Here is a 27,436-nt window from a genome sequence, read left to right as displayed (position 1 = left end):
AATCAAGGTTTGGTCTAGGACTGTATATGCACTGAAGACACTGTTTGCCAGTCAAGGTTTGGTCTAGGACTGTCTACATGCACTGAAGACACTGTTTGCCAGTCAAGGTTTGGTCTACGACTGTCTACATGCACTAAAGACACTGTTTGCCAGTCAAGGTTTGGTCTACGACTGTCTACATGCACTAAAGACACTGTTTGCCAGTCAAGGTTTGGTCTACGACTGTCTACATGCACTAAAGACACTGTTTGCCGATCAAGGTTTGGTCCAGGACCGTCAGTCTGGTCATGGAAGACGCTCAGCTTCAGTCCAGCGGGCCTCAGAAGTCCTCCCAGGCACACTTGAGCAAGCTGGAGCAGCTGATGGTCCATCGCACGCAGGACTGGGTGAAGAAGACCTCGGAGAGGCTGTGCGTTCTCCTGAAGAAGATCATCTCCAGCACGGTGGCCCATCAGCACTGGAGGGTTCGTCTGGAGGTGCTGGAGCTGGCGGACCACCTGCTGGACAGGTGTGGTGGGTCTCTGGGCCAATGTGTGGGTCTGCTGCTGGAGGTGCTGGTGGGGGCCGTCAACGATGTGGATCCCAGAGTTCGAGAGAGGTTGGTCTCCTGTTGGAGCCGAAAAAGATGTTGTTTGCTGATCTTCTCATCATCTCCTTTTAGGTGTGAGCTTGCTCTGAGCGCGGCTTCTCAGACCATTCAGACATCTTCCAAGGCCAAGGATACCGAAAGGAAAAGCAGCTTCACCGACGTCCTGTCAGAGAACCTGCACTCTCTGGCCTCGTCCTTGCCCAGGCTGATGCGCACCTATGATGACCAGAAGAAGCTCTTTGTCCTCAACGTCCTCCTGGGTTATCTCAAGCTGCTGGGACCGCTGGTGTCCGTGGTCCTCAACTCGGCCGTGCATCTCCACAGGATCTCCAAAGCCCTCATGCAGGTAATACACTGTCAAACTGCACCTAGGCGGAGAGATAGAAGGTGTTTCCCTGCCTTGGGAAGTTGACCAAGTGCACCAAGCATGTTCACCTTCACAACTACTGCAGCAGAAAGAGGTTTTTCAAAAAACAATAAAATGTTGTAAATGCTGAGGAGCCAAAGGCCAACTGAAATGCAAACAGTTAGCACGCTGGTCACAAAACAGTAGTATGCTAACAATTGTTGAAGTACAACTGTCTCACATCAACTTATATACATCAATATGATATTAATACGTATGCATATAGTAATAAATATATAAATACAAATAAATCATTTGTATAAATGAATGCATATTTGTAAATATATTTTTGAAATGTGAAAATACCAATTAAATGTATAAATATAAAAATGTCACATACAAATATATCAAGAATCTGTATAAATAAAAATGTATTTGTAAACATATTTTTGAGATATGAATATGAATTTGCTTGATTTTGAATAGCATTTGCATATGTGTATCACTTTTTTGCTTTTGTGTCGATGAGACATTCCTCCCACAAAGCAGATGCACAAATAAATGTGACCTACTCACTGAACAACCAGCAGAGGGCACTGCAGCCTGATAAGAGATCAGTATCTACATTGGGAAAAGGTCAATAAACAGCATTGATACAATAAAATAAGCAACTAGCACGGCCTTTCAGATGAACTTGATAAATTAGCATTAGCTAATACAACGCTAACGTTAGCTAGCTCAGGCCCGTTGTGCGTTCTCTCTGTAAATACGTGGATTGTTTTTGTGCAGAGAACTCCGGGCATTTGGCACATAATGCAAATAAAGCTCTGTGAACCAGACCGCTCTGGCCCCAGTGCCCTCTGCTGGTTTGTTCAGTGAGTAGGTCACATTTATTTGCGCATGTGGTTTGTGGGAGGAATATCTCATCGACACAAAAGCAAAAAAGTGATCCACATATACAAAATCAAGCATATTTATATATAAAAAAAGGAGTTGGCCTCACTGTTCCAATACTTTTGGAGGGCACTGTATACTTGTAGTGTGTCTCTTGCAAACCTTTTTTTATCATCCCAAAAAAAAAGGCGGGTGTTCTTGATTGTGAACAATTGACACAATTCCAAACAAAAGTGTTGCCCTTCAATGTGATTGACCGCTGCAGCAAAATCATATCCGCCACAACTTCAAAATAAAAGTTTTTACGTGAAAACAAATTCAAGTAATATAAAATATCGTAGCTTCCAGAAGAAGTCAAACAAAGTCTGAGGTTATTTTTAAAGTCCTACTGAAAGCCACGACTAGCCACCACGCAGTCTGATAGTTTATATATCAATGATGAAATATTAACATTGCAACACATGCCAATACGGCCTTTTTACTTTAATACATTGCAATTTTAATTTCCTGGGAGTTTCGTTTTGAAAACGTTGTGCAATGATGACGTGTACGCAAGACGTCACAGGTTTATAGGAAGTATGAGCGCTGCGCACACACACAGCTAAAAGTCGTCTGCTTTAACCGCATAATTACACAGTTTTTTGGAGATCTGTGTTGCTGAATCTTTTGCAATTTGTTCAATTAATATTGGAGAAGTCAAAGTAGAAAGATGGAGTTGGGAAGCTTTAGCCTTTAGCCACACAAACACACGGTGATTCCTTGTTTAAAACTCCCGGAGCTGAAACTTTACTATGGATCAGAGCGTGGTCAAGCGAACATGAATCACAACGGAATGTCAACCAGCAGGTTTTGGTGAGAAAATTTTGCCAAAAAGTCGCTTCTTACCGGAGAAAAGCTGAGCTTGTGCAGTCCATAGCTGCCGTCGACTCCCCTGAGACACTGCGCGTCAAGACACCCCTCCGACTATCAGGTACTATTAAACTCACTAAAACACTGGCAACACAATAGAAAGATAAGGGATTTCCCAGAATTATCCTAGTAAATGTGTCTAAAAACATCTGAATCCGTCCCAATGCAATTGCGTTTTTTTTTTTCCTTTTTTTTTCTTTTTTTTTTTTTCTAGTCCGTCGCTATCAATATCTTCAAACACGAATCTTTCCTCCTCGCTCAAATTAATGGGGAAATTGTCGTTTTCTCGGTCCGAATAGCACTTTTTGTTGGAGGCTCCCATTAAAAACAATGTGAGGATGTGAGGAGCCATCAAACATGTGACGTCATCGTCTGCCACTTCCGGTACAGGCAGGGCTTTTCTCTTAGTACCGAAAGTTGCCAACTTTATCGTGGATGTTCTCTACTAAATCCTTACAGCAAAAATATGGCAATATCGCGAAATAATCAAGTATGACACATAGAATGGACCTGCTATTCCTGTTTGAATAGGACAATCTCATTTCAGTAGGCCTTTAACTTTTACTGCCAATCTTATGATAACAAACGGCACAATTCCACTTCCCATGAAAAGACTTTCTTCTCCACGCTTCCCCAGACACACGACAACACTTCCTCATTCTCCACCAAACCCCTTTCAGAGGCTGTGTTTGTAGACATGGGAACAATGAACATCAAATCCAAACACCGGAACATAAAACATTAACATGAGCTGGTCATTACAGAATGAATTCATATATAAAAAACATGTTTACACAATTGACAAGTGATGCACCAAAAACTTGGCCCTCGAAAAGTGACTTTTATCACCGAAAACCGTGCTGCTGAAACCAGAGGTAAACAAGACACACGCCGTTGTCTAGAGCGTTGTCAGCATGTCTGTGATGTGTACGTAATTGCAATACATACCCACAGACAGCCATCTACAAAATGTGCAAATATTAGGACGAAAGTGGCGTCATGCTGGAGGGAGAGAAGTAGAGTCTCTAAACACCATCACAGTCTAGAATCAAAAAACACAGGACGAGATGTTTGTGTTTGTGTTTGTGCCAAATGTGGAGAGTACTCACTCGAGATGTCCTTGTTGTTAAGAGTGGTAGACAGACACCGTGGGGTTGTGTGGGGTGGGGTGTTCTTGTGAGTTGTGTGGGATATGAGACTTGGTCAGTTAAATTCCAGGACAATTGGACAAGCGACACATTTTCAGTAGTGTGCCCTTGCATCATTGGGTGTTTCGCCCATCAAACACTATACACCCTCCACATAGGTGGCCCGCCGAAGGATGATCAGTCCTCAGCTTGTGTCCCCTGCTCAACTGTTCCCGAAATTCACCCTGTTACACTGCTGTTTTTGGGGCCCAACCGGGGTTCTTCCGCTTGAGCCAAATCCACTGGCTGCTTCTTTCTGCTGCCTCTTTAGACTGCTCAGATGGTCCTCCGCAGTGGCTGCCGAGTTCCTTCAGCAGTCTGATGGTAGACGACGCCACAAATCCTCTGCATCCCACTTCTACTGGATAGACTTTGGTGTTCCAGCCACGCTGCATTGCTTCTTCTGCTAGCTCTGAGTAGCGCAGCTTCTTACGTTCTCCCGTGGGACTGTGAGCTCTATGACGTAAGCAGTCTTCACCGAAGGGGACCAGAGCACCAAGTCTGGCCTGAGGTTGGTAGAGGCAATCTCAGGTGGGAAAACTAGTTGTTTGCCGATGTCTGCCAGCATTTTCCAGTCGCGTGCCAGGTACAGGTGTACTGCTTCTGGTTTGGTGGAAAGTTGTTTGGGTGTTTTCCCGCCATCTCGGACAAACATTGTTGTCTTCAAGGGATTAGATGCTCTTGGTGGCAAGGAGTTGAGGGCACCACGCATGCTGTCCAGGGCTGATGCCAATCTCTTGAGGACCCGGTTGTGCCGCCAGGTGTATCTCCCCTGCGTGAGGCTCGTCTTACATCCTGTCATGATGTGTCTGAGGGTTGCTGGGGTTGGGCAGAGGGCACAGATTGGATCCTCGCCATACCACTGAAGGAGATCCTTTGGTGATGGGAGCACATCATACGTTGCTCTGATGATAAAGCTGATTTTACTTGCTTCCATCTGCCATAGCTCCTTCCAGCTTATCTTTCTCCTCTCCACTCCTTCCCACTGCATCCATTGCCCCTGTTTGGCGAGAGGGACAGCCTTCGCACTCCTCAAGACCTCCTCCTGGCGACGCACCTCCTCAACCACCAGCGACCTCCGCTCTGATCTTCTAGCATTTTTCCAGGATGGTTCTCTTGCAGTCAGGCCGAAACCTCCTCTTCCCTGTTGGACCTTTCCCACGATGTCTTTGTGCCTCAAGGCTGCTGTAATAACACCAGAAAAAGATGCGACATCTCTCGCTTGTCTTTTTTAATCAAATCAAGCCGCTAGACAACAACAATGTAGATTATACAATAAGCAGCAACAGTGAGAAGTATGGCAAAACGATATAAAAAGAAATGTTAATACTAGTGAGAGATTTGTTTGAAATGTATTTGAGCTATGGCTGCAAGGTGGACACTTGTGTGTGGGACAAATCCAACGCAACCTGCAGTCCTAGCATGAAGTTATAGCAGTGCAACTTTCACAATAAAAGACTGTTTGAGGGTGTGTCTGCACAGGTGCTGGATTTGGACGTGACGGATGTTCGTATTGTAGAAGAACGAGGTCACGGTGCCCTGATAGAAACAGGCTCTGGTTCTCTGCACTGCGTTGACGTGCGGAGGAAGCGTTTCCTCTTCTTCACCGATGACGCCATCTTCTCAGTGCTCACAGAGATCTGCCAGACCTTAGGTAGCGGACTTTATTCTGTCACAATATGCAAACCCATCAAATCATGTTTCCTCTTCCTGTCCCCAGGTTACTATGGCAACATTTATTTGCTGACTGACCACTTTTTGGACCTGTACCGCCAGTCGTACCGCCAGTCCTCAGTGTACAGGAAGCAGGCCGCCATGGTTCTAAACCAGATCATCCGAGGTGCTGCAGAGGGAATGTCTTCTGCTTCCCAAGAAGACCTTAGAGCTTCTGTCATGTTGGTCCTGGAAGAATACATCAGCCTGAACAACTGGCATGTGAACATGGTCGCCCAGGACTCTGGCAGCCATGGACAGGACCAGAAGGTGAAGAACAACTGGCATGTGAACATGGTCGCCCAGGACTCTGGCAGCCATGGACAGGACCAGAAGGTGAAGAACAACTGGCATGTGAACATGGTCGCCCAGGACTCTGGCAGCCATGGACAGGACCAGAAGGTGAAGAACAACTGGCATGTGAACATGGTCGCCCAGGACTCTGGCAGCCATGGACAGGACCAGAAGGTGAAGAACAACTGGCATGTGAACATGGTCGCCCAGGACTCTGGCAGCCATGGACAGGACCAGAAGGTGAAGAACAACTGGCATGTGAACATGGTCGCCCAGGACTCTGGCAGCCATGGACAGGACCAGAAGGTGAAGAACAACTGGCATGTGAACATGGTCGCCCAGGACTCTGTGCTGTGTGCATCTTGTCCATGGCTGCCAAACACAACATTATCATCTCCGTTTGTCTTCTCCTTCTTTGTAGCTCCTGATGTTCTCCATGACCCACAGTCCTCAGCCTTCCTCCTCCTCCATGTCCACCCTGCGCCAGCTCAACAGCAACATCTGGCAGGTGTGCATCCAGCTGGAGGGCGTGGCATGCTTTGCTCAGGCCCTCGGGCGGGACTTCCGTCCCCTACTGATGACATCACTGTACCCTGTGCTGGAGAAAGCAGGGGAGCAGACGCTCCTCATCAGCCAAGCGGCACTCAACGCCATGTGGGCCATCAGCGAGGCCTGCGGGTACTCGTCTCTCAAGGACATGATCGCTGACAACTCCGACTACCTGCTTAACGACATCTCCCTCAACCTGCAGAGGCTCGGGCAGCATCCGCAGGTAAACCTATATGTGGTATCGGCAGGTAAGCCTAAATGTGGTATCGGTAGGTAAACCTTAATGTGGTATCTGCAAGTACACCTAGATGTGGTACCCACAGGTAAATATGAATGTAGTAATCACAGTTAAGCCTAAATGTGGTATCAGCAGGTAAACCTTAAAGGCTTACTGAAAGCCACTACTATAGTTTATTTATCAATGATGAAATATTAACATTGCAACACATGCCAATACGGCCGTTTTAGTTTACTAAATTGCAATTTTAAATTTCCTGCGAAATGTCGGGTTGAAAACGTCGCGGTATGATGACACGTATGTTGACGCGTATGATGACGCGTATGATGACGCGTATGATGACGCGTATGATGACGCGTATGATGACGCGTATGATGACGCGTATGATGACGCGTATGATGACGCGTATGATGACGCGTATGATGACGCGTATGATGACGCGTATGATGACGCGGTATGATGACGCGTATGATGACGCGTATGATGACGCGTATGATGACGCGTATGATGACGCGTATGATGACGCGTATGATGACGCGGTATGATGACGCGTATGATGACGCGTATGATGACGCGTATGATGACGCGTATGATGACGCGTATGATGACGCGTATGATGACGCGTATGATGACGCGTATGATGACGCGTATGATGACGCGTATGATGACGCGTATGATGACGCGTATGATGACGCGGTATGATGACGCGCATGGTGACGCGCATGGTGACGCGCATGGTGACGCGCATGGTGACGCGCATGGTGACGCGCATGGTGACGCGCATGGTGACGCGCATGGTGACGCGCATGGTGACGCGCATGGTGACGCGCATGGTGACGCGCATGGTGACGCGCATGGTGACGCGCATGGTGACGCGCATGGTGACGCGCATGGTGACGCGCATGGTGACGCGCATGGTGACGCGCATGGTGACGCGCATGGTGACGCGCATGGTGACGCGCATGGTGACGCGCATGGTGACGCGCATGGTGACGCGCATGGTGACGCGCATGGTGACGCGGTATGATGACGCGTATGGTGACGCGGTATGATGACGCGTATGGTGACGCGTATGGTGACGCGTATGGTGACGCGTATGGTGACGCGTATGGTGACGCGTATGGTGACGCGTATGGTGACGCGTATGGTGACGCGTATGGTGACGCGTATGGTGACGCGTATGGCGACGCGTATGGCGACGCGTATGGCGACGCGTATGGCGACGCGTATGGCGACGCGTATGGCGACGCGTATGGCGACGCGTATGGCGACGCGTATGGCGACGCGTATGGCGACGCGTATGGCGACGCGTATGGCGACGCGTATGGCGACGCGTATGGCGACGCGTATGGCGACGCGGTATGATGACGCGTATGATGACGCGTATGATGACGCGTATGATGACGCGTATGATGACGCGGTATGATGACGCGGTATGATGACGCGTGTGATGACGCGTGTGATGACGCGGTATGATGACGCGTATGATGACGCGTATGATGACGCGTATGATGACGCGTATGATGACGCGGTATGATGACGCGGTATGATGACGCGTGCGTTTGACGTCACCGGTTGTAGCGGACATTATTTTCCAGCCCGAGCCAAGCTATAAGTCGTCTGCTTTAATCGCATAATTCCACAGTATTCTGGACATCTGTGTTGCTGAATCTTTTGCAATTTGTTCAATTAATATTGGATTAGTCAAAGTAGAAAGATGGAGTTGGGAAGCTTCAGTCTTTAGCCACAAAAACACAGCCGGTGTTTCCTTGTTTCAAATTCCCGAAGATGAAGCTTTACTATGGATCAGAGCGGGCAAGCGAACATGGACCCCGACTACATGTCAACCGGCAGTTTTCGGTGAGAAAATTGTGGTAAAATGTCGCCTCTTACCGGAGACATCAACGGAGCTTCCGTCCTGCTGCAGCTGCCGTGACTTCCCTCAGAGACTCACCCGTGGCCACACCCCTCCGACTTTAGGTACTATTTAATCTCACTAAAACACTAGTAACACAATAAGCAGATGAGGGATTTTCCAGAATTATCCTAGTAAATGTGTCTAAAAACATCTGAATCGCTCCCACTGCAATCGTTTTTTGTTTTTTTTTACTTTTTTTTGTAGTCCTTCACTTTAAATTTCTTCATTCACAAATCTTTCACCCTCGCTCAAATTAATGGGGAAATTGTCGCTTTCTCAGTCCGAATAGCTCTAGCTGCTGATGGCTATGATTGTAAACAATGTGACGATGTGAGGAGCCCCACAACCCGTGACGTCACGCGCACATCGTCTGCTACTTCCGGTACAGGCAAGGCTTTTTTACTAGCCACCAAAAGTTGCCAACTTTATCGTCGATGTTCTCTCCTAAATCCTTTCAGCAAAAATATGGCAATATCGCGAAATGATCAAGTATGACACATAGAACGGACTTGCTATCCCCGTTTAAATAAGAAAATCTCATTTCAGTCGGCCTTTGATGTGGTATCCACAGGTAAACCTAAATATGGTATTCACAGGTAAACATAAATGTGGTCTCCAAAGGTAAACCTAAATATGGTATTCGCGGGTAAACATAAACGTGGTATCCGCAGCTAAACCTGAAATATGATAAAAGAAGAACTGCAGTGACTCAAAACGAAATACAAAGTAAGCTGATGCAGTCTGTAGAGTAGAACATGTCCAATGCAGTCTTTAGACTAGAACATGTCCAGATGTCAGAGTGGAAGAGAGTCCAGCTCTTTTCGAGAGGACTGCTTCTAAAGCCCTTGCTGTGCATCAAAGTGAGTCCGACAATATCCAGCCGGAGTTTCCTCACCTGGCGCACCAGCTCAGGTTCCTTCCCCCAAGCAGTGAAAGGCGAGGAGCTGCAATAGAAATCCTTGTTGCCTGTATGATGGAGTTTAACCCAGTAGATGAGAAGGTAGCTTCCCTCTGCCTTTGGGTGGGGGGGAACTGGTCCTGACGGTTGTTTGTGCTGATGCACCAAACAGCAGCTAAGAGTACCTGCCCTTTTTGGATTCCCTCGAGGGAGTACTGGAGAGTCCTCCCTCGGGTGAATCCCTTCTTCTACTGGATGGCTCACATTGGCAACGGCAGTGAACCTGGAGAGGCGTGATTGGGGGGGAAGGACTGCCCGGATCTGAACCCGAGTGGTGTTTTGTTATTGGACTTTTGTGCTGGTCACAGATTGTCCATAACGAACACCATGTTCAAACATAAGGGTGTCAATATGTGCACTTGGCACCAGGACACCCTAGGCCGCAGTTCCATGATTGATTTTGTGGTTGTGTCATCGGATTTGCGATCTCAATTTTTGGACACTCGTGTGAAGAGAGGAGTGGTGGTTGCTAGTGATCACCACCTGGTGGTGAGTTGGCTCCGATGGTGGGGGAGGATGCCGGGCATACTTGATAGGTCCAAACACATTGTGAGGGTCTGCTTGCTGGGAACGTCAGGCGGAGTCTCCTGTCAAAGAGAGTTTCAATACCACCTATGGAATAACATTTCACAAGGGGGGCGTCGGGTATTAAATTTGAGTGGACCATGTTCCGTACCTCTATTGTCAAGGGGGCCGATCAGAGCTGTGGCTGCAAGGTGATTGGTGCTGTGGAGGAGAGGAGAGCAGTGCACTGTCAGCACCGTGCATGGTGGGAATGGTGTGCTGTTCACCTGTTGTAGGTCGCTGGAGGGAATCTTCAAAGACCTCAATCCCACCTACACGTCTTCCTATGAGGAAGTAGCACCTGGGGAATCTGTCGTGGACTCACCTATTTCTGAGCCTGACATCACCAATGTGGTTTAAAAACTCCTCGGTGGCAGGACCTCGGGGGTGGATGACATCTGCCCAGAGTTCCTCAAGGCTCTGGATGCTGTGGAGCTGTCTTGGTTGACAAGACTCTGCAACATCGCGTGGACATCAGGTGTGGTACCTCTGGGTTGGTAGACCAGGGTGGTGTTTCTCTCTTTAAGAAGTGGAACTGGAGGGTGTGTTCCCACCATGGTGGGATCACACTTCTCAGCCTTTCCGGTAAAGTTTATTCATCTGTACTGGAGAGGAGGCAAGGCCGAATAGTCGAACCTCGGATTATGGAGGAACAGTGTGGTTTTCTTCCTGGTCGTGGAACTTTTTGCCCAACTAATCTACATGTGCCTTGTGGACTTGGATAAGGTATTCGACTGTGTCCATCAAAAAGTCCTGTGGGGAGTGCTCAGAGAGTGTATCGGACTGTCTGAGCCTTAAAGTCTTGTTCACGAGTGAGGGAAGAGTTGATCGTGAGATCGACAGGCGAATTGGTGCGACATCTGCAGTGATGCAGACCCTGTATCGATCCGTTGTGGTGAAGAAGAAACAGAGCCGGAAGCAAAGCTCTCAATTTACCAGTCGATCTATGTTCCCATCCTCAAGTGGCCAACTTGAGTGTCCTCCGTTGGGTGGTAGCGCTCTCTCTTAGAGATCGGGTGAGAAGCTCACAGTAAAGCCGCTGCTCCTCCACATGGAGAGGAGCCAGATGAGGTGTTTTGGGCATCTGGTTAGAATGTTCCCCAGGTCGCCTAATTACGGAGGTGTTCAGGGCACATCCGACTGGTAGGAGGTCACAAGACACGTCTGGGAGACTATGTCTACCGGCTGGCCTGGGAACGCTTCGGATCCCCCGGGAGGAGCTACAAAAAGTGGCTGAGGAGAGGAAAGTCTGGGCTGTTCTGCTTAGGCTGCTGCCCCCGCGACCCCTCCTCGGATAAGTGTAAGAAGATGGATGGATGTCCAGGTGCAGACTTTAGACTACAACATGTCCAATTCAGTCTTTAGACTAGAAAATGTCCAACGCAGACTTTAGACTCGAACATGTCCAAGTGCAGACTTAGGACTACAACATGTTCACATGCAGTATTTAAAGAGAACATGTCCAGGTGAACACTTAGGACTAGAACATGTCCACATGCAGAAATTAGACTAGACCATGTCCAGGTGTAGACTTAGGACTACAACATGTTCACATGCAGTATTTAAAGAGGACATGTCCAGGTGCAGACTTAGGACTAGTACATGTCCACATGCAGAAATTAGACTAAACCATGTCCAGGTGTAGACTTGGGACTACAACATGTTCACATGCAGTATTTAAAGAGGACATGTCCAGGTGCAGACTTAGGACTAGAACATGTCCACATGCAGAAATTAGACTAGACAATGTCCAGGTGTAGACTTAGGACTAGTACATGTCCACATGCAGAAATTAGACTAGACCATGTCCAGGTGCAGACTTGGGACTAGAACATGTTCACATGCAGTATTTAAAGAGGACATGTCCATGTGAACACTTAGGACTAGGACATGTCCACATGCAGAAATTAGACTAGACCATGTCCAGGTGTAGACTTAGGACTAGTACATGTCCACATGCAGAAATTAGACTAGACCATGTCCAGGTGCAGACTTGGGACTACAACATGTTCACATGCAGTATTTAAAGAGAACATGTCCATGTGAACACTTAGGACTAGAACATGTCCACATGCAGAAATTAGACTAGACAATGTCCAGGTGTAGACTTAGGACTAGTACATGTCCACATGCAGAAATTAGACTAGACCATGTCCAGGTGCAGACTTGGGACTAGAACATGTTCACATGCAGTATTTAAAGAGGACATGTCCATGTGAACACTTAGGACTAGGACATGTCCACATGCAGAAATTAGACTAGACCATGTCCAGGTGTAGACTTAGGACTACAACATGTTCACATGCAGTATTTAAAGAGAACATGTCCAGGTGCAGACTTAGGACTAGAACATGTCCACATGCAGAAATTAGACTAGACCATGTCCAGGTGTAGATTTAGGACTACAACATGTTCACATGCAGTATTTAAAGAGGACATGTCCAGGTGCAGACTTAGGACTAGGACATGTCCACATGCAGTAATTAGACTAGACCATGTCCAGGTGTAGACTTAGGACTAGTACATGTTCACATGCAGTATTTAAAGAGGACATGTCCAGGTGCAGACTTAGGACTAGGACATGTCCACATGCAGTAATTAGACTAGACCATGTCCAGGTGTAGACTTAGGACTACAACATGTTCACATGCAGTATTTAAAGAGGACATGTCCAGGTGCAGACTTAGGACTAGAACATGTCCACATGCAGTAATTAGACTAGACCATGTCCAGGTGTAGACTTAGGACTAGTACATCTCCACATGCAGAAATTAGACTAGACCATGTCCAGGTGCAGACTTGGGACTAGAACATGTCCACATGCAGAAATTAGACTAGACCATGTCCAGGTGTAGACTTAGGACTACAACATGTTCACATGCAGTATTTAAAGAGACCATGTCCAGGTGCAGACTTAGGACTACAACATGTTCACATGCAGTATTTAAAGAGGACATGTCCAGGTGAACACTTAGGACTAGTACATGTCCACATGCAGAAATTAGACTAGACCATGTCCAGGTGTAGACTTAGGACTAGTACATGTCCACATGCAGAAATTAGACTAGACCATGTCCAGGTGCAGACTTGGGACTAGAACGTGTTCACATGCAGTATTTAAAGAGAACATGTCCAGGTGTAGACTTAGGACTAGTACATGTCCACATGCAGAAATTAGACTAGACCATGTCCAGGTGCAGACTTGGGACTAGAACATGTTCACATGCAGTATTTAAAGAGGACATGTCCATGTGAACACTTAGGACTAGAACATGTCCACATGCAGAAATTAGACTAGACCATGTCCAGGTGTAGACTTAGGACTACAACATGTTCACATGCAGTATTTAAAGAGAACATGTCCAGGTGCAGACTTGGGACTAGAACATGTTCACATGCAGTATTTAAAGAGGACATGTCCATGTGAACACTTAGGACTAGAACATGTCCACATGCAGAAATTAGACTAGACCATGTCCAGGTGCAGACTTGGGACTAGAACATGTCCACATGCAGAAATTAGACTAGACCATGTCCAGGTGCAGACTTGGGACTAGAACATGTCCACATGCAGAAATTAGACTAGACCATGTCCAGGTGCAGACTTGGGACTAGAACATGTCCACATGCAGAAATTAGACTAGACCATGTCCAGGTGTAGACTTAGGACTACAACATGTTCACATGCAGTATTTAAAGAGACCATGTCCAGGTGCAGACTTAGGACTACAACATGTTCACATGCAGTATTTAAAGAGGACATGTCCAGGTGAACACTTAGGACTAGTACATGTCCACACGCAGAAATTAGACTAGACCATGTCCAGGTGTAGATTTAGGACTACAACATGTTCACATGCAGTATTTAAAGAGGACATGTCCAGGTGAACACTTAGGACTAGTACATGTCCACACGCAGAAATTAGACTAGACCATGTCCAGGTGTAGACTTAGGACTACAACATGTTCACATGCAGTATTTAAAGAGAACATGTACAGGTGCAGACTTAGGACTAGTACATGTCCACATGCAGAAATTAGACTAGACCATGTCCAGGTGCAGACTTGGGACTAGAACATGTTCACATGCAGTATTTAAAGAGAACATGTCCAGGTGTAGACTTAGGACTAGTACATGTCCACATGCAGAAATTAGACTAGACCATGTCCAGGTGTAGACTTGGGACTAGAACATGTTCACATGCAGTATTTAAAGAGGACATGTCCATGTGAACACTTAGGACTACAACATGTCCACATGCAGAAATTAGACTAGACCATGTCCAGGTGTAGACTTAGGACTACAACATGTTCACATGCAGTATTTAAAGAGAACATGTCCAGGTGCAGACTTAGGACTAGAACATGTCCACATGCAGAAATTAGACTAGACCATGTCCAGGTGTAGACTTAGGACTACAACATGTTCACATGCAGTATTTAAAGAGAACATGTCCATGTGCAGTATTAAGACTAGAAGATGTCCAGGTGCATTATTAAGACTAGAACCATGTCCAGGTGCAGCATTAAGACTAGAACCATGTCCAGGTGCAGTATTAAGACTAGAACCAAGTCCAGGTGCAGACTTAGGACTAGAACATGTCCACATGCAGAAATTAGACTAGACCATGTCCAGGTGTAGACTTAGGACTACAACATGTCCACATGCAGTATTTAAACTAGAACATGTCCAGGTGCAGTATTAAGACTAGAAGATGTCCAGGTGCATTATTAAGACTAGAACCATGTCCAGGTGCAGCATTAAGACTAGAACCATGTCCAGGTGCAGTATTAAGACTAGAACCATGTCCAGGTGTAGACTTGGGACTAGAACATGTCCACATGCCGTATTTAAACTAGAACATGTCCAGGTGCAGTATTAAGACTAGATGATGTCCAGGTGCAGTATTAAGACTAGAACCATGTCCAGGTGCAGCATTAAGACTAGAACCATGTCCAGGTGCAGTATTAAGACTAGAAGATGTCCAGGTGCAGTATTAAGACTAGTACATATCCAGGTGCAGCATTAGGACTAGAACCATGTCCAGGTGCAGTATTAAGACTAGAAGATGTCCAGGTGCAGTATTAAGACTAGAAGATGTCCAGGTGCAGTATTAAGACTAGTACATATCCAGGTGCAGCATTAGGACTAGAACCATGTCCAGGTGCAGTATTAAGACTAGAAGATGTCCAGGTGCAGTATTAAGACTAGAAGATGTCCAGGTGCAGTATTAAGACTAGAAGATGTCCAGGTGCAGTATTAAGACTAGAAGATGTCCAGGTGCAGTATTAAGACTAGAACCATGTCCACGTGCAGTATTAAGACTAGAACCATGTCCAGGTGTAGACTTGGGACTAGAACATGTCCACATGCAGTATTTAAACTAGAACATGTCCAGGTGCAGTATTAAGACTAGAAGATGTCCAGGTGCAGTATTAAGACTAGAAGATGTCCAGGTGCAGTATTAAGACTAGAAGATGTCCAGGTGCAGTATTAAGACTAGAAGATGTCCAGGTGCAGTATTAAGACTAGAAGATGTCCAGGTGCAGTATTAAGACTAGAAGATGTCCAGGTGCAGTATTAAGACTAGAAGATGTCCAGGTGCAGTATTAAGACTAGAAGATGTCCAGGTGCAGTATTAAGACTAGAAGATGTCCAGGTGCAGTATTAAGACTAGAAGATGTCCAGGTGCAGTATTAAGACTAGAACTGGTGTTTGTGGTGTGCTGCAGGCTCCAGGTGTGCTGACGGTGATGTTGAGACACAGTGACTGCTCTCTGCTGCCTCTAGTGGCAGACCTGCTCCATGACGTGTTGATGGCCCTGGACCTCAACTATCAACACATGGCTGCTACCTTCTGTTCTGTACTCTACTCTCTGATGACATCACTAGGTACTACTTTTTACTAGTACAGTACACATGTATTCATGATAGTTCTACTCTCTGATGACATCACTAGGTACTACTTTTTACTAGTACAGTACACATGTATTCATGATAGTTCTACTCTCTCATGACATCACTAGGTACTACTTTTTACTAGTACAGTACACATGTATTCATGATAGGTCTACTCTCTGATGACATCACTAGGTACTACTTTTTACTGAAGTAGAAATACTTTATAGTTACTATTAGTTGTATCCATCACCAGGATCTTCAACTTTTATACAAACCCCGTTTCCATATGAGTTGGGAAATGGTGTTAGATGTAAATATAAACAGAATACAATGATTTGCAAATCCTTTTCAAGCCATATTCAGTTGAATATGCTACAAAGACAACATATTTCATGTTCAAACTCATAAACTTTATTTTATTTTTTGCAAATAATAATTAACTTAGAATTTCATGGCTGCAACACGTGCCAAAGTAGTTGGGAAAGGGCATGTTCACCACTGTGTTACATCACCTTTTCTTTTAACAACACTCAATAAACGTTTGGGAACTGAGGAAACTAATTGTTGAAGCTTTGAAAGTGGAATTCTTTCCCATTCTTGTTTTATGTAGAGCTTCAGTCGTTCAACAGTCCGGGGTTTCCGCTGTCCTATTTTACGCTTCATAATGCGCCACACATTTTCCATGGGAGACAGGTCTGGACTGCAGACCTGTCTCAGACGCTGTTGTAACCCGTGCTGATTGCTCAATGTGGCTTGGCATTGTCATGCTGAAATAAGCAGGGGCGTCCATGAAAAAGACGGCGCTTAGATGGCAGCATATGTTGTTCCAAAAGCTGTATGTACCTTTCAGCATTAATGGTGCCTTCACAGATGTGTAAGTTACCCATGCCTTGGCCACTAATGCACCCCCATACCATCACACATGCTGGCTTTTACACTTTGCATCAATAACAGTCTGGATGGTTCACTTATTCTTTGGTCCGGATGACACAATGTCGAATATTTCCAAAAACAATTTGAAGTGTGGTCTTTTTAGACCACAGAACACTTTTCCACTTTGCATCAGTCCATCTTAGATGATCTCGGGCCCAGAGATGCCGGCGGCTTTTCTGGGTGTTGTTGATAATTGGCTTTGGCTTTGCATAGTAGAGCTTTAACTTGCACACACAGATGTAGCGACCAACTGTATTTAGTGACAGTGGTTTACTGAAGTGTTCCTGAGCCCATGTGGTGATATCTTTTAAAGAGTGATGTCGTTTTTTGATACAGTGCTGTCTGAGGGGATGGAAGGTCACGGTCATTCAATGTTGGTTTCCGGCCATGCTGCTTACGTGGAGTGATTTCTCCAGATTTTCTGAACCTTTTGATGATATTATGGAGCGTAGATGTTGAAATCCCTCAATTTCTTGCAATGTCACTTTGAGAAAGGTTGTTCTTAAACTGTTTGACTATTTGCTCACGCAGTTGTGGACAAAGGGGTGTACCTCGCCCCATCCTTTCTTGGGAAAGACTGAGCATTTTTTGGGGAAGCTGTTTTTATACCCAATTATGGCAGCCACCTGTTCCCAATTAGCCTGCACACCTGTGGGATGTTGCAAATAGGTGTTTGATGAGCATTCCTGAACTTTATCAGTATTTATTGCCACCTTTCCCAACTTCTTTGTCACGTGTCTCTGGCATCAAATTCTAAAGTTAATGATTATTTGCAAACAAAAAATGTTTATGAGTTTGAACATGAAATATGTTGTCTTTGTAGCATATTCAACTGAATATGGCTTGAAAAGGATTTGCAAATCATTGTATTCTGTTTATATTTACATCTAACGCCATTTCCCAACTCATATGGAAACGGGGTTTGTAGTGCAAATTGTGCTTGCTGTAAAATAACTCCAAAATTGTAAATTTTTCATTCATATTAAATATATTATTAAACCCATTTCAGTTCAACCAATGAGAGCATTGATCCCGCCCACCAACACCTGATTGGCTGATGATATTTCATGATGATAATGACAGCGTGTTAAATCACTTCAAATAAGTCAATAAGTACAATTAGTAAAGCTTATATTTCACTTTGATTGATTATTGAATGAAATATTTTACATTTACAATGTAAGTGACATAAATACGATGATTGATTATTGAATATTTACAATTTAAGTGACATAAACACAATTATTAATTATTGAATATTTACAATGTAAGTGACATAAATACAATGATTATTGAATAATTACAAAGTAAGTGACATAAATACCATTATTGATTATTGAATATTTAAAATATAAGTGACATAAATACCATGATTGATTACTGAATATTTACAATTTAAGTGACATAAACACAATTATTAATTATTGAATATTTACAATGTAAGTGACATAAACACAATTATTAATTATTGAATAATTACAAAGTAAGTGACATAAATACCATTATTGATTATTGAATATTTAAAATGTAAGTGACATAAATACCATGATTGATTACTGAATATTTACAAAGTAATTGACATTAATACCATGATTTCCTTTCAGCAAAGTGGTTTCCCTCCAGTTGCAACAGGACCAAAAAGTCTTGTAGAAGCCAGCAGAACTCTGCTGACCAGGAAGTTTTTGATGTCCGCCACTTCCTGCTGGAGTACTGCAAGCAGAAAGATCTGGCAGAGGGCCTTGGAATGGGCCAAGATGACCTTGATGGTATGGCTGGAATGGGGCAAGATGACCTTGATGGTATGGATAGAATGGGCCAAGATGACCTTGATGGTATGGCTGGAATGGGGCAAGATGACCTTGATGGTATGGATAGAATGGGCCAAGATGACCTTGATGGTATGGCTGGAATGGGCCAAGATGACCTTGATGGTATGGCTGGAATGGGGCAAGATGACCTTGATGGTATGGATAGAATGGGCCAAGATGACCTTGATGGTATGGCTGGAATGGGGCAAGATGACCTTGATGGTATGGATAGAATGGGCCAAGATGACCTTGATGGTATGGCTGGAATGGGCCAAGATGACCTTGATGGTATGGCTGGAATGGGCCAAGATGACCTTGATGGTATGGCTGGAATGGGCCAAGATGACCTTGATGGTATGGCTGGAATGGGGCAAGATGACCTTGATGGTATGGCTGGAATGGGGCAAGATGACCTTGATGGTATGGCTGGAATGGGCCAAGATGACCTTGATGGTATGGCTGGAATGGGGCAAGATGACCTTGATGGTATGGCTGGAATGGGGCAAAATGACCCTGATGGTATGGCTGGAATGGGCCAAGATGACCTTGATGGTATGGCTGGAATGGGCCAAGATGACCTTGATGGTATGGATAGAATGGGCCAAGATGACCTTGATGGTATGGATAGAATGGGGCAAGATGACCTTGATGGTATGGCTGGAATGGGGCAAGATGACCTTGATGGTATGGCTGGAATGGGGCAAGATGACCTTGATGGTATGGCTGGAATGGGGCAAGATGACCTTGATGGTATGGCTGGAATGGGCCAAGATGACCTTGATGGTATGGCTGGAATGGGCCAAGATGACCTTGATGGTATGGATAGAATGGGCCAAGATGACCTTGATGGTATGGCTGGAATGGGCCAAGATGACCTTGATGGTATGGCTGGAATGGGGCAAGATGACCTTGATGGTATGGCTAGAATGGGCCAAGATGACCTTGATGGTATGGCTGGAATGGGCCAAGATGACCTTGATGGTATGGCTGGAATGGGGCAAGATGGTGTGTGTGCTCTGGCTGAAAAGTGTCAAGCAGACTTGTAAAGTGACCAATGCTGTTGTGTTGCAGAGGACTATGATGATGATGGTGGTCCCGAGGAGAAAGCGGACCTTCCCTCGGCCCCTGCACCCGCAGAGGAGGACTATGATGGTGATGGTGGTCCCGAGGAGAAAGCGGACCTTCCCTCGGCCCCTGCACCCGCAGAGGAGGACTATGATGGTGATGGTGGTCCCGAGGAGAAAGCGGACCTTCCCTCGGCCCCTGCACCCACAGAGGAGGTCTATGATGGTGATGGTGGTCCCGAGGAGAAAGCGGACCTTCCCTCGGCCCCTGCACCCACAGAGGAGGTCTATGATGGTGATGGTGGTCCCGAGGAGAAAGCGGACCTTCCCTCGGCCCCTGCACCCGCAGAGGAGGACTATGATGGTGATGGTGGTCCCGAGGAGAAAGCGGACCTTCCCTCGGCCCCTGCACCCGCAGAGGAGGACTATGATGGTGATGGTGGTCCCGAGGAGAAAGCGGACCTTCCCTCGGCCCCTGCACCCACAGAGGAGGACTATGATGGTGATGGTGGTCCCGAGGAGAAAGCGGACCTTCCCTCGGCCCCTGCACTCGCAGAGGAGGACTATGATGGTGATGGTGGTCCCGAGGAGAAAGCGGACCTTCCCTCGGCCCCTGCACCCGCAGAGGAGGACTATGATGGTGATGGTGGTCCCGAGGAGAAAGCGGACCTTCCCTCGGCCCCTGCACCCGCAGAGGAGGACTATGATGATGATGGTGGTCCCGAGGAGAAAGCGGACCTTCCCTCGGCCCCTGCACCCGCAGAGGAGGACTATGATGGTGATGGTGGTCCCGAGGAGAAAGCGGACCTTCCCTCGGCCCCTGCACCCGCAGAGGAGGACTATGATGGTGATGGTGGTCCCGAGGAGAAAGCGGACCTTCCCTCGGCCCCTGCACCCGCAGAGGAGGACTATGATGGTGATGGTGGTCCCGAGGAGAAAGCGGACCTCCCCTTGCACCTGAACATGAGCAAAGAAGTGATGGAGCGATGTATTCACCTGCTGTCTGACTCCAGTCTGCAGCTACGACTCAAGGTAGCATCCATTATTATTATTTGAATCATTATCAATATTATTGTTATTATTATTAAAATCCATTATCAATATTATCATTATATAGTATTATTATTATTACTATCATTATTATAGGTGTAATCTATTATCTATTCTTATCATTATTAGTATGATAATCATTACTACTATTCCATCCATCCATTTCCTACCGCTTATTCCCTTTGTGGTCGCTGGTGCCTATCTCAGCTGCAATCGGGCGGAAGGCGTCGTACACCCTGGACAAGTTTGTACCTCATCACAGGGCCATTACCGATATTATTATTATCTATTATCATTATTAGTATTATCTATTATAATTATTAATATGAATATCACTATTATTATTATTATTATTATTGTTATAATCCATAGTCTTTATTATTATGTATTATAATGTTTTCATTATTATTATCAATATTATTATTTTGTATCTATTATTATCATCATTATTAATATATATTATTTATTATCATTATTATTATTATTTTCGAACTATTATCACATTTTGATCTATTGTCATTATTATTATTATTATCCATCCGTCCATTTTCTACCGCTTGTCCCTTTTGAGGCCGCGGGGGATCGCTGGAGCCTATCTCAGCTGCATTCGGGTGGAAGGCGGGGTACACCCTGGAAAGGTCACCACCTCGTCGCAGATTATTATTATTATTTTAACCATTATCAATATTATTATCTATAACTATTCGGACAATCTATTATCAATATTATTATTATCAATATAATTAGTACATGTTATCAATAATATTGTTGTCTATTATAATTATTTATATATATTATCATCATTATTATTATTATTATTATTATTATTATTATTATTATAATCCATTGTCATTATCTATTATCATTATTGTTGTTATAATCTATTATCAGTATTATTCTTGTCTATTATTATTATTATCTATTATCAATCATATCATTATGATCTTTTATCTATAGTATTGTTTTGAGCTAATATTATTATTATGAATATAATCAATCAATCAATCAATGTTTATTTATATAGCCCCAAATCACAAATGTCTCAAAGGACTGCACAAATCATTACGACTACAACATCCTCGGAAGAACCCACAAAAGGGCATCTATAATCATTATTATTTTAATCATTATCAATATCATTATCTATTATCAATATTATTTTAATCATTATCAATATCATTATCTATTATCAATATTATTTTAATCATTATCAATATTATTATCTATTATCATTATCAAAATTATTATCTATTATCATTATTATTATACGTTATAATTTTTTAATATATTTATCATTATTATTATTATCTATTATCAATATTATCTATTATTATTATTGTTATTATCTATTATCATTAGTGTTATAATCATTATCAGTATCCATCCATCCATCCATCATCTTCCGCTTATCCGAGGTCGGGTCGCGGGCGCAGCAGCCTAAGCAGGGAAGCCCAGACTTCCCTCTCCCCAGCCACTTCGTCCAGTTCTTCCCGGGGGATCCCGAGGCGTTCCCAGGCCAGCCGGGAGACATAGTCTTCCCAACGTGTCCTGGGTCTTCCCCGTGGCCTCCTACCGGTCAGACGTGCCCTAAACACCTCCCTAGGGAGGCGTTCGGGTGGCATCCTGACCAGATGCCTGAACCACCTCATCTGGCTCCTCTCCATGTGGAGGAGCAGCGGCTTTACTTTGAGTTCCTCCCGGATGGCAGAGCTTCTCACCCTATCTCTAAGGGAGAGACCCACCACCCAACATTTGGGCCGCTTGTACCCGTGATCTTGTCCTTTTTGTCATAACCCAAAGCTCATGACCATAGGTGAGGATGGGAACGTAGATCGACCGGTAAATTGAGAGCCTTGCCTTCCGGCTCAGCTCCTTCTTCACCACAACGGATCGATACAGCGTCCGCATTACTGAAGACGCCGCACCGACCCGCCTGTCCATCTCACCATCCACTCTTCCCCTCACTCGTGAATCAGTATTATTATCTTTTATTATTATTATTATTATTATCTATTTTCATTATTCTTATTTTATTAATATTATTCTTTATCATTATTATAATCCATCCATCCATTTTCTACCATCAATCAATCAATGTTTATTTATATAGCCCTAAATCACAAGTGCCTCAAAGGGCTGCACAAGCCACAACGACATCCTCGGTAGAGCCCACATAAGGGCAAGGAAAAACTCACCCCAGTGGGATGTCGGTGACAGTGACAATGATGACTATGAGAAACCTTGGAGAAGACCGCATATGTCTCTCTTGGAACTGCGGCTTAGGGTGTCCTGGTGCCAAGTGCACATATGGACACCCTTATGTAGGAACATGGTGTTTGTTATGGACATCCTGGGACCAGCACAGCAGTCCAATAACAAAACACCACTCGGGATCAGATCCGGGCGGCCATACTTCCCAATCATGCCTCTCCAGGTTTCATTGTGGTTGCCAACATGAGCGTTGAAGTCCCCCAGTAGGACAAGGGAATCACCCGGGGGAGGACTCTCCAGTACTCCCTCCAGTGTACCCAAAAATGGTGGGTACTCTGAACTGCTGTGTGGTGCATAAGCACAAACAGCAGTCAGGACCCAGACCCCCACCCGAAGGCGGAGGGAGGCTACCCTCTCGTCCACTGGGTTAAAGTCCAACCTGCAGGCTTTGAGCCGGGGGGCAAGCCCTTGCTGTGCGTTGGATTGAGTCCGACTATATCCAGCTGGAACTTTTCCACCTGGCGCACTAGCTCAGGCTCCTCCCCCCCAGCGAGGTGACCTTCCACATCCCAAGAGCTAGCTTCTGTAGCCGAGGATCGGACCGCCAAGTGCCTGCCTTCTCACGACGCACCCGACCTCCATGACCCCCCCCCCCCATAAGTGGTGAGCCCATTGGAGTGGGGACCCAAGTGCCCAAGTGCCTGCCTTCTCATGCCGCACCCGACCTCCATGACCCCTCCCACGAGTGGTGAGCCCATGAGTGGTGAGCCCATTGGAGGGGGGACCCAAGTGCTCAAGTGCCCAAGTGCCCAAGTGCCTGCCTTCTCACGACGCACCCGACCTCCATGACCCCTCCCATGAGTGGTGAGCCCATTGGAGGGGGGACCCAAGTGCTCAAGTGCTCAAGTGCTCAAGTGCCCAAGTGCCCAAGTGCCTGCCTTCTCACGACGCACCCGACCTCCATGACCCCTCCCATGAGTGGTGAGCCCATTGGAGGGGGGACCCAAGTGCTCAAGTGCCCAAGTGCCCAAGTGCCTGCCTTCTCACGACGCACCCGACCTCCATGACCCCTCCCATGAGTGGTGAGCCCATTGGAGGGGGGACCCAAGTGCTCAAGTGCTCAAGTGCTCAAGTGCCCAAGTGCCCAAGTGCCTGCCTTCTCACGACGCACCCGACCTCCATGACCCCTCCCATGAGTGGTGAGCCCATTGGAGGGGGGACCCAAGTGCCCAAGTGCCCAAGTGCCTGCCTTCTCACGACGCACCCGACCTCCATGACCCCTCCCATGAGTGGTGAGCCCATTGGAGGGGGGACCCAAGTGCCCAAGTGCCCAAGTGCCTGCCTTCTCACGACGCACCCGACCTCCATGACCCCTCCCATGAGTGGTGAGCCCATTGGAGGGGGGACCCACGTTGCTTCTTTGGGCCGTGCCCGTCTGCAATGTGGCCGTGCCCGCCCACCAGGCCCTCGGCACCGTGCCCCAACTCCGGGCCTGGTTCAAAGGGGGGCTCCGGTGACCTGCGTCCGAGCGAATGAATTTGGAGTCTTGGTTTTTGCATTTTCATAGAAGTCTTTGAGCTGCTCTTCGTCTGATCCCTCATCTAGGACCTGTTGGTCTTGGGAGACCCTAGCAGGGGGCATGGAAGACCTTGGACAACATACATCCTAGGATCATTGGGACACGCTAACTCTTCAGAGAGGAGATGATCTATTATCAATATTCTTATTATCATCACTTTTACTATCTATTATCATTATTGTTATTATAATGTTTTATCATTTTTTTCTATTGTCATTATTATTATTATTATTATATAATATGAGATATCGTTTTTATCTATTTTTATTATCATAATATATTATTTTGTATTATCATTATCATCATATTATAATTTATTATCATTTATATTTTTGTCATTTATTATCATTTACATTACTATAATCTATTATTATTATTATCAATCTATTATTATCTATTATTAAGTGTTATTGTTTAAATGCATTACCATATTGTAATTATTATTTTTTAGCATTATGATTTTGATGATATTATCTACTGTCATTATTATTATATATTATCATTATTATGATTTATTATCATTATCTATTATCATAATTGTTAATACAGTCTAGTATTATTTGTAGTTATTATTATTGAAGTCTATTATTGTTATGATTATAACCTCCTATGATTATTGTTGTTCTTGCAGGTACTACATGTACTGCAGCTGTGTATTTGTGTACTTGCAGGTACTACATGTACTGCAGCTGTGTATTTGTGTACTTGCAGGTACTACATGTACTGCAGCTGTGTATTTGTGTACTTGCAGGTACTACATGTACTGCAGCTGTGTATTTGTGTACTTGCAGGTACTACATGTACTGCAGCTGTGTATTTGTGTACTTGCAGGTACTACATGTACTGCAGCTGTGTATTTGTGTACTTGCAGGTACTACATGTACTGCAGCTGTGTATTTGTGTACTTGCAGGTACTACATGTACTGCAGCTGTGTATTTGTGTACTCGCAGGTACTACATGTACTGCAGATGTGTATTTGTGTACTCGCAGGTACTACATGTACTGCAGCTGTGTATTTGTGTACTTGCAGGTACTACATGTACTGCAGCTGTGTATTTGTGTACTTGCAGGTACTACATGTACTGCAGCTGTGTATTTGTGTACTTGCAGGTACTACATGTACTGCAGATGTGTATTTGTGTACTTGCAGGTACTACATGTACTGCAGCTGTGTATTTGTGTACTTGCAGGTACTACATGTACTGCAGCTGTGTATTTGTGTACTTGCAGGTACTACATGTACTGCAGCTGTGTATTTGTGTACTTGCAGGTACTACATGTACTGCAGCTGTGTATTTGTGTACTTGCAGGTACTACATGTACTGCAGCTGTGTATTTGTGTACTTGCAGGTACTACATGTACTGCAGCTGTGTATTTGTGTACTTGCAGGTACTACATGTACTGCAGCTGTGTATTTGTGTACTTGCAGGTACTACATGTACTGCAGCTGTGTATTTGTGTACTTGCAGGTACTACATGTACTGCAGCTGTGTATTTGTGTACTTGCAGGTACTACATGTACTGCAGCTGTGTATTTGTGTACTTGCAGGTACTACATGTACTGCAGCTGTGTATTTGTGTACTTGCAGGTACTACATGTACTGCAGCTGTGTATTTGTGTACTCGCAGGTACTACATGTACTGCAGATGTGTATTTGTGTACTCGCAGGTACTACATGTACTGCAGCTGTGTATTTGTGTACTCGCAGGTACTACATGTACTGCAGATGTGTATTTGTGTACTCGCAGGTACTACATGTGCTGCAGCTGTGTATTTGTGTACTCGCAGGTACTACATGTACTGCAGCTGTGTATTTGTGTACTTGCAGGTACTACATGTACTGCAGCTGTGTATTTGTGTACTTGCAGGTACTACATGTACTGCAGCTGTGTATTTGTGTACTTGCAGGTACTACATGTACTGCAGCTGTGTATTTGTGTACTTGCAGGTACTACATGTACTGCAGCTGTGTATTTGTGTACTTGCAGGTACTACATGTACTGCAGCTGTGTATTTGTGTACTTGCAGGTACTACATGTACTGCAGCTGTGTATTTGTGTACTTGCAGGTACTACATGTACTGCAGCTGTGTATTTGTGTACTCGCAGGTACTACATGTACTGCAGATGTGTATTTGTGTACTCGCAGGTACTACATGTACTGCAGCTGTGTATTTGTGTACTCGCAGGTACTACATGTACTGCAGATGTGTATTTGTGTACTCGCAGGTACTACATGTGCTGCAGCTGTGTATTTGTGTACTCGCAGGTACTACATGTACTGCAGCTGTGTATTTGTGTACTTGCAGGTACTACATGTACTGCAGCTGTGTATTTGTGTACTTGCAGGTACTACATGTACTGCAGCTGTGTATTTGTGTACTTGCAGGTACTACATGTACTGCAGCTGTGTATTTGTGTACTCGCAGGTACTACATGTACTGCAGCTGTGTATTTGTGTACTTGCAGGTACTACATGTACTGCAGCTGTGTATTTGTGTACTTGCAGGTACTACATGTACTGCAGCTGTGTATTTGTGTACTTGCAGGTACTACATGTACTGCAGCTGTGTATTTGTGTACTTGCAGGTACTACATGTACTGCAGCTGTGTATTTGTGTACTTGCAGGTACTACATGTACTGCAGCTGTGTATTTGTGTACTCGCAGGTACTACATGTACTGCAGATGTGTATTTGTGTACTCGCAGGTACTACATGTACTGCAGCT

At 45.2% G+C, this 27,436-nt stretch overlaps 1 protein-coding gene across 4 annotated transcripts in view; it reads left to right on the top strand.

Annotated features, from left to right (window-relative positions):
• Positions 1-27,436, top strand: part of tti1 (TELO2 interacting protein 1) — a 59,165-nt gene that overhangs the window by 10,353 nt on the left and 21,376 nt on the right. For 3 of the 4 annotated variants that reach the window (XM_061889280.1, XM_061889279.1, XM_061889282.1), the window contains exons 3-10: positions 261-598; positions 662-935; positions 5,408-5,579; positions 5,646-6,238; positions 6,354-6,704; positions 15,892-16,051; positions 18,598-18,792; positions 19,873-20,897. In XM_061889280.1, coding sequence (XP_061745264.1) covers positions 261-598; positions 662-935; positions 5,408-5,579; positions 5,646-6,238; positions 6,354-6,704; positions 15,892-16,051; positions 18,598-18,792; positions 19,873-20,897 — 3,108 coding nt within the window. The remainder of the gene's footprint in view (positions 1-260; positions 599-661; positions 936-5,407; positions 5,580-5,645; positions 6,239-6,353; positions 6,705-15,891; positions 16,052-18,597; positions 18,793-19,872; positions 20,898-27,436) is intronic. The other variant, XM_061889281.1, reaches the window with a different exon arrangement.

Source organism: Nerophis ophidion, linkage group LG27 (genome assembly GCF_033978795.1).
Source record: "Nerophis ophidion isolate RoL-2023_Sa linkage group LG27, RoL_Noph_v1.0, whole genome shotgun sequence".
NCBI classification, from domain to species: Eukaryota; Metazoa; Chordata; class Actinopteri; order Syngnathiformes; family Syngnathidae; genus Nerophis; species Nerophis ophidion.
The sequence above is the reverse complement of the archived record's forward strand: the minus strand, read 5'-3'. Positions and strand labels throughout refer to the sequence as shown.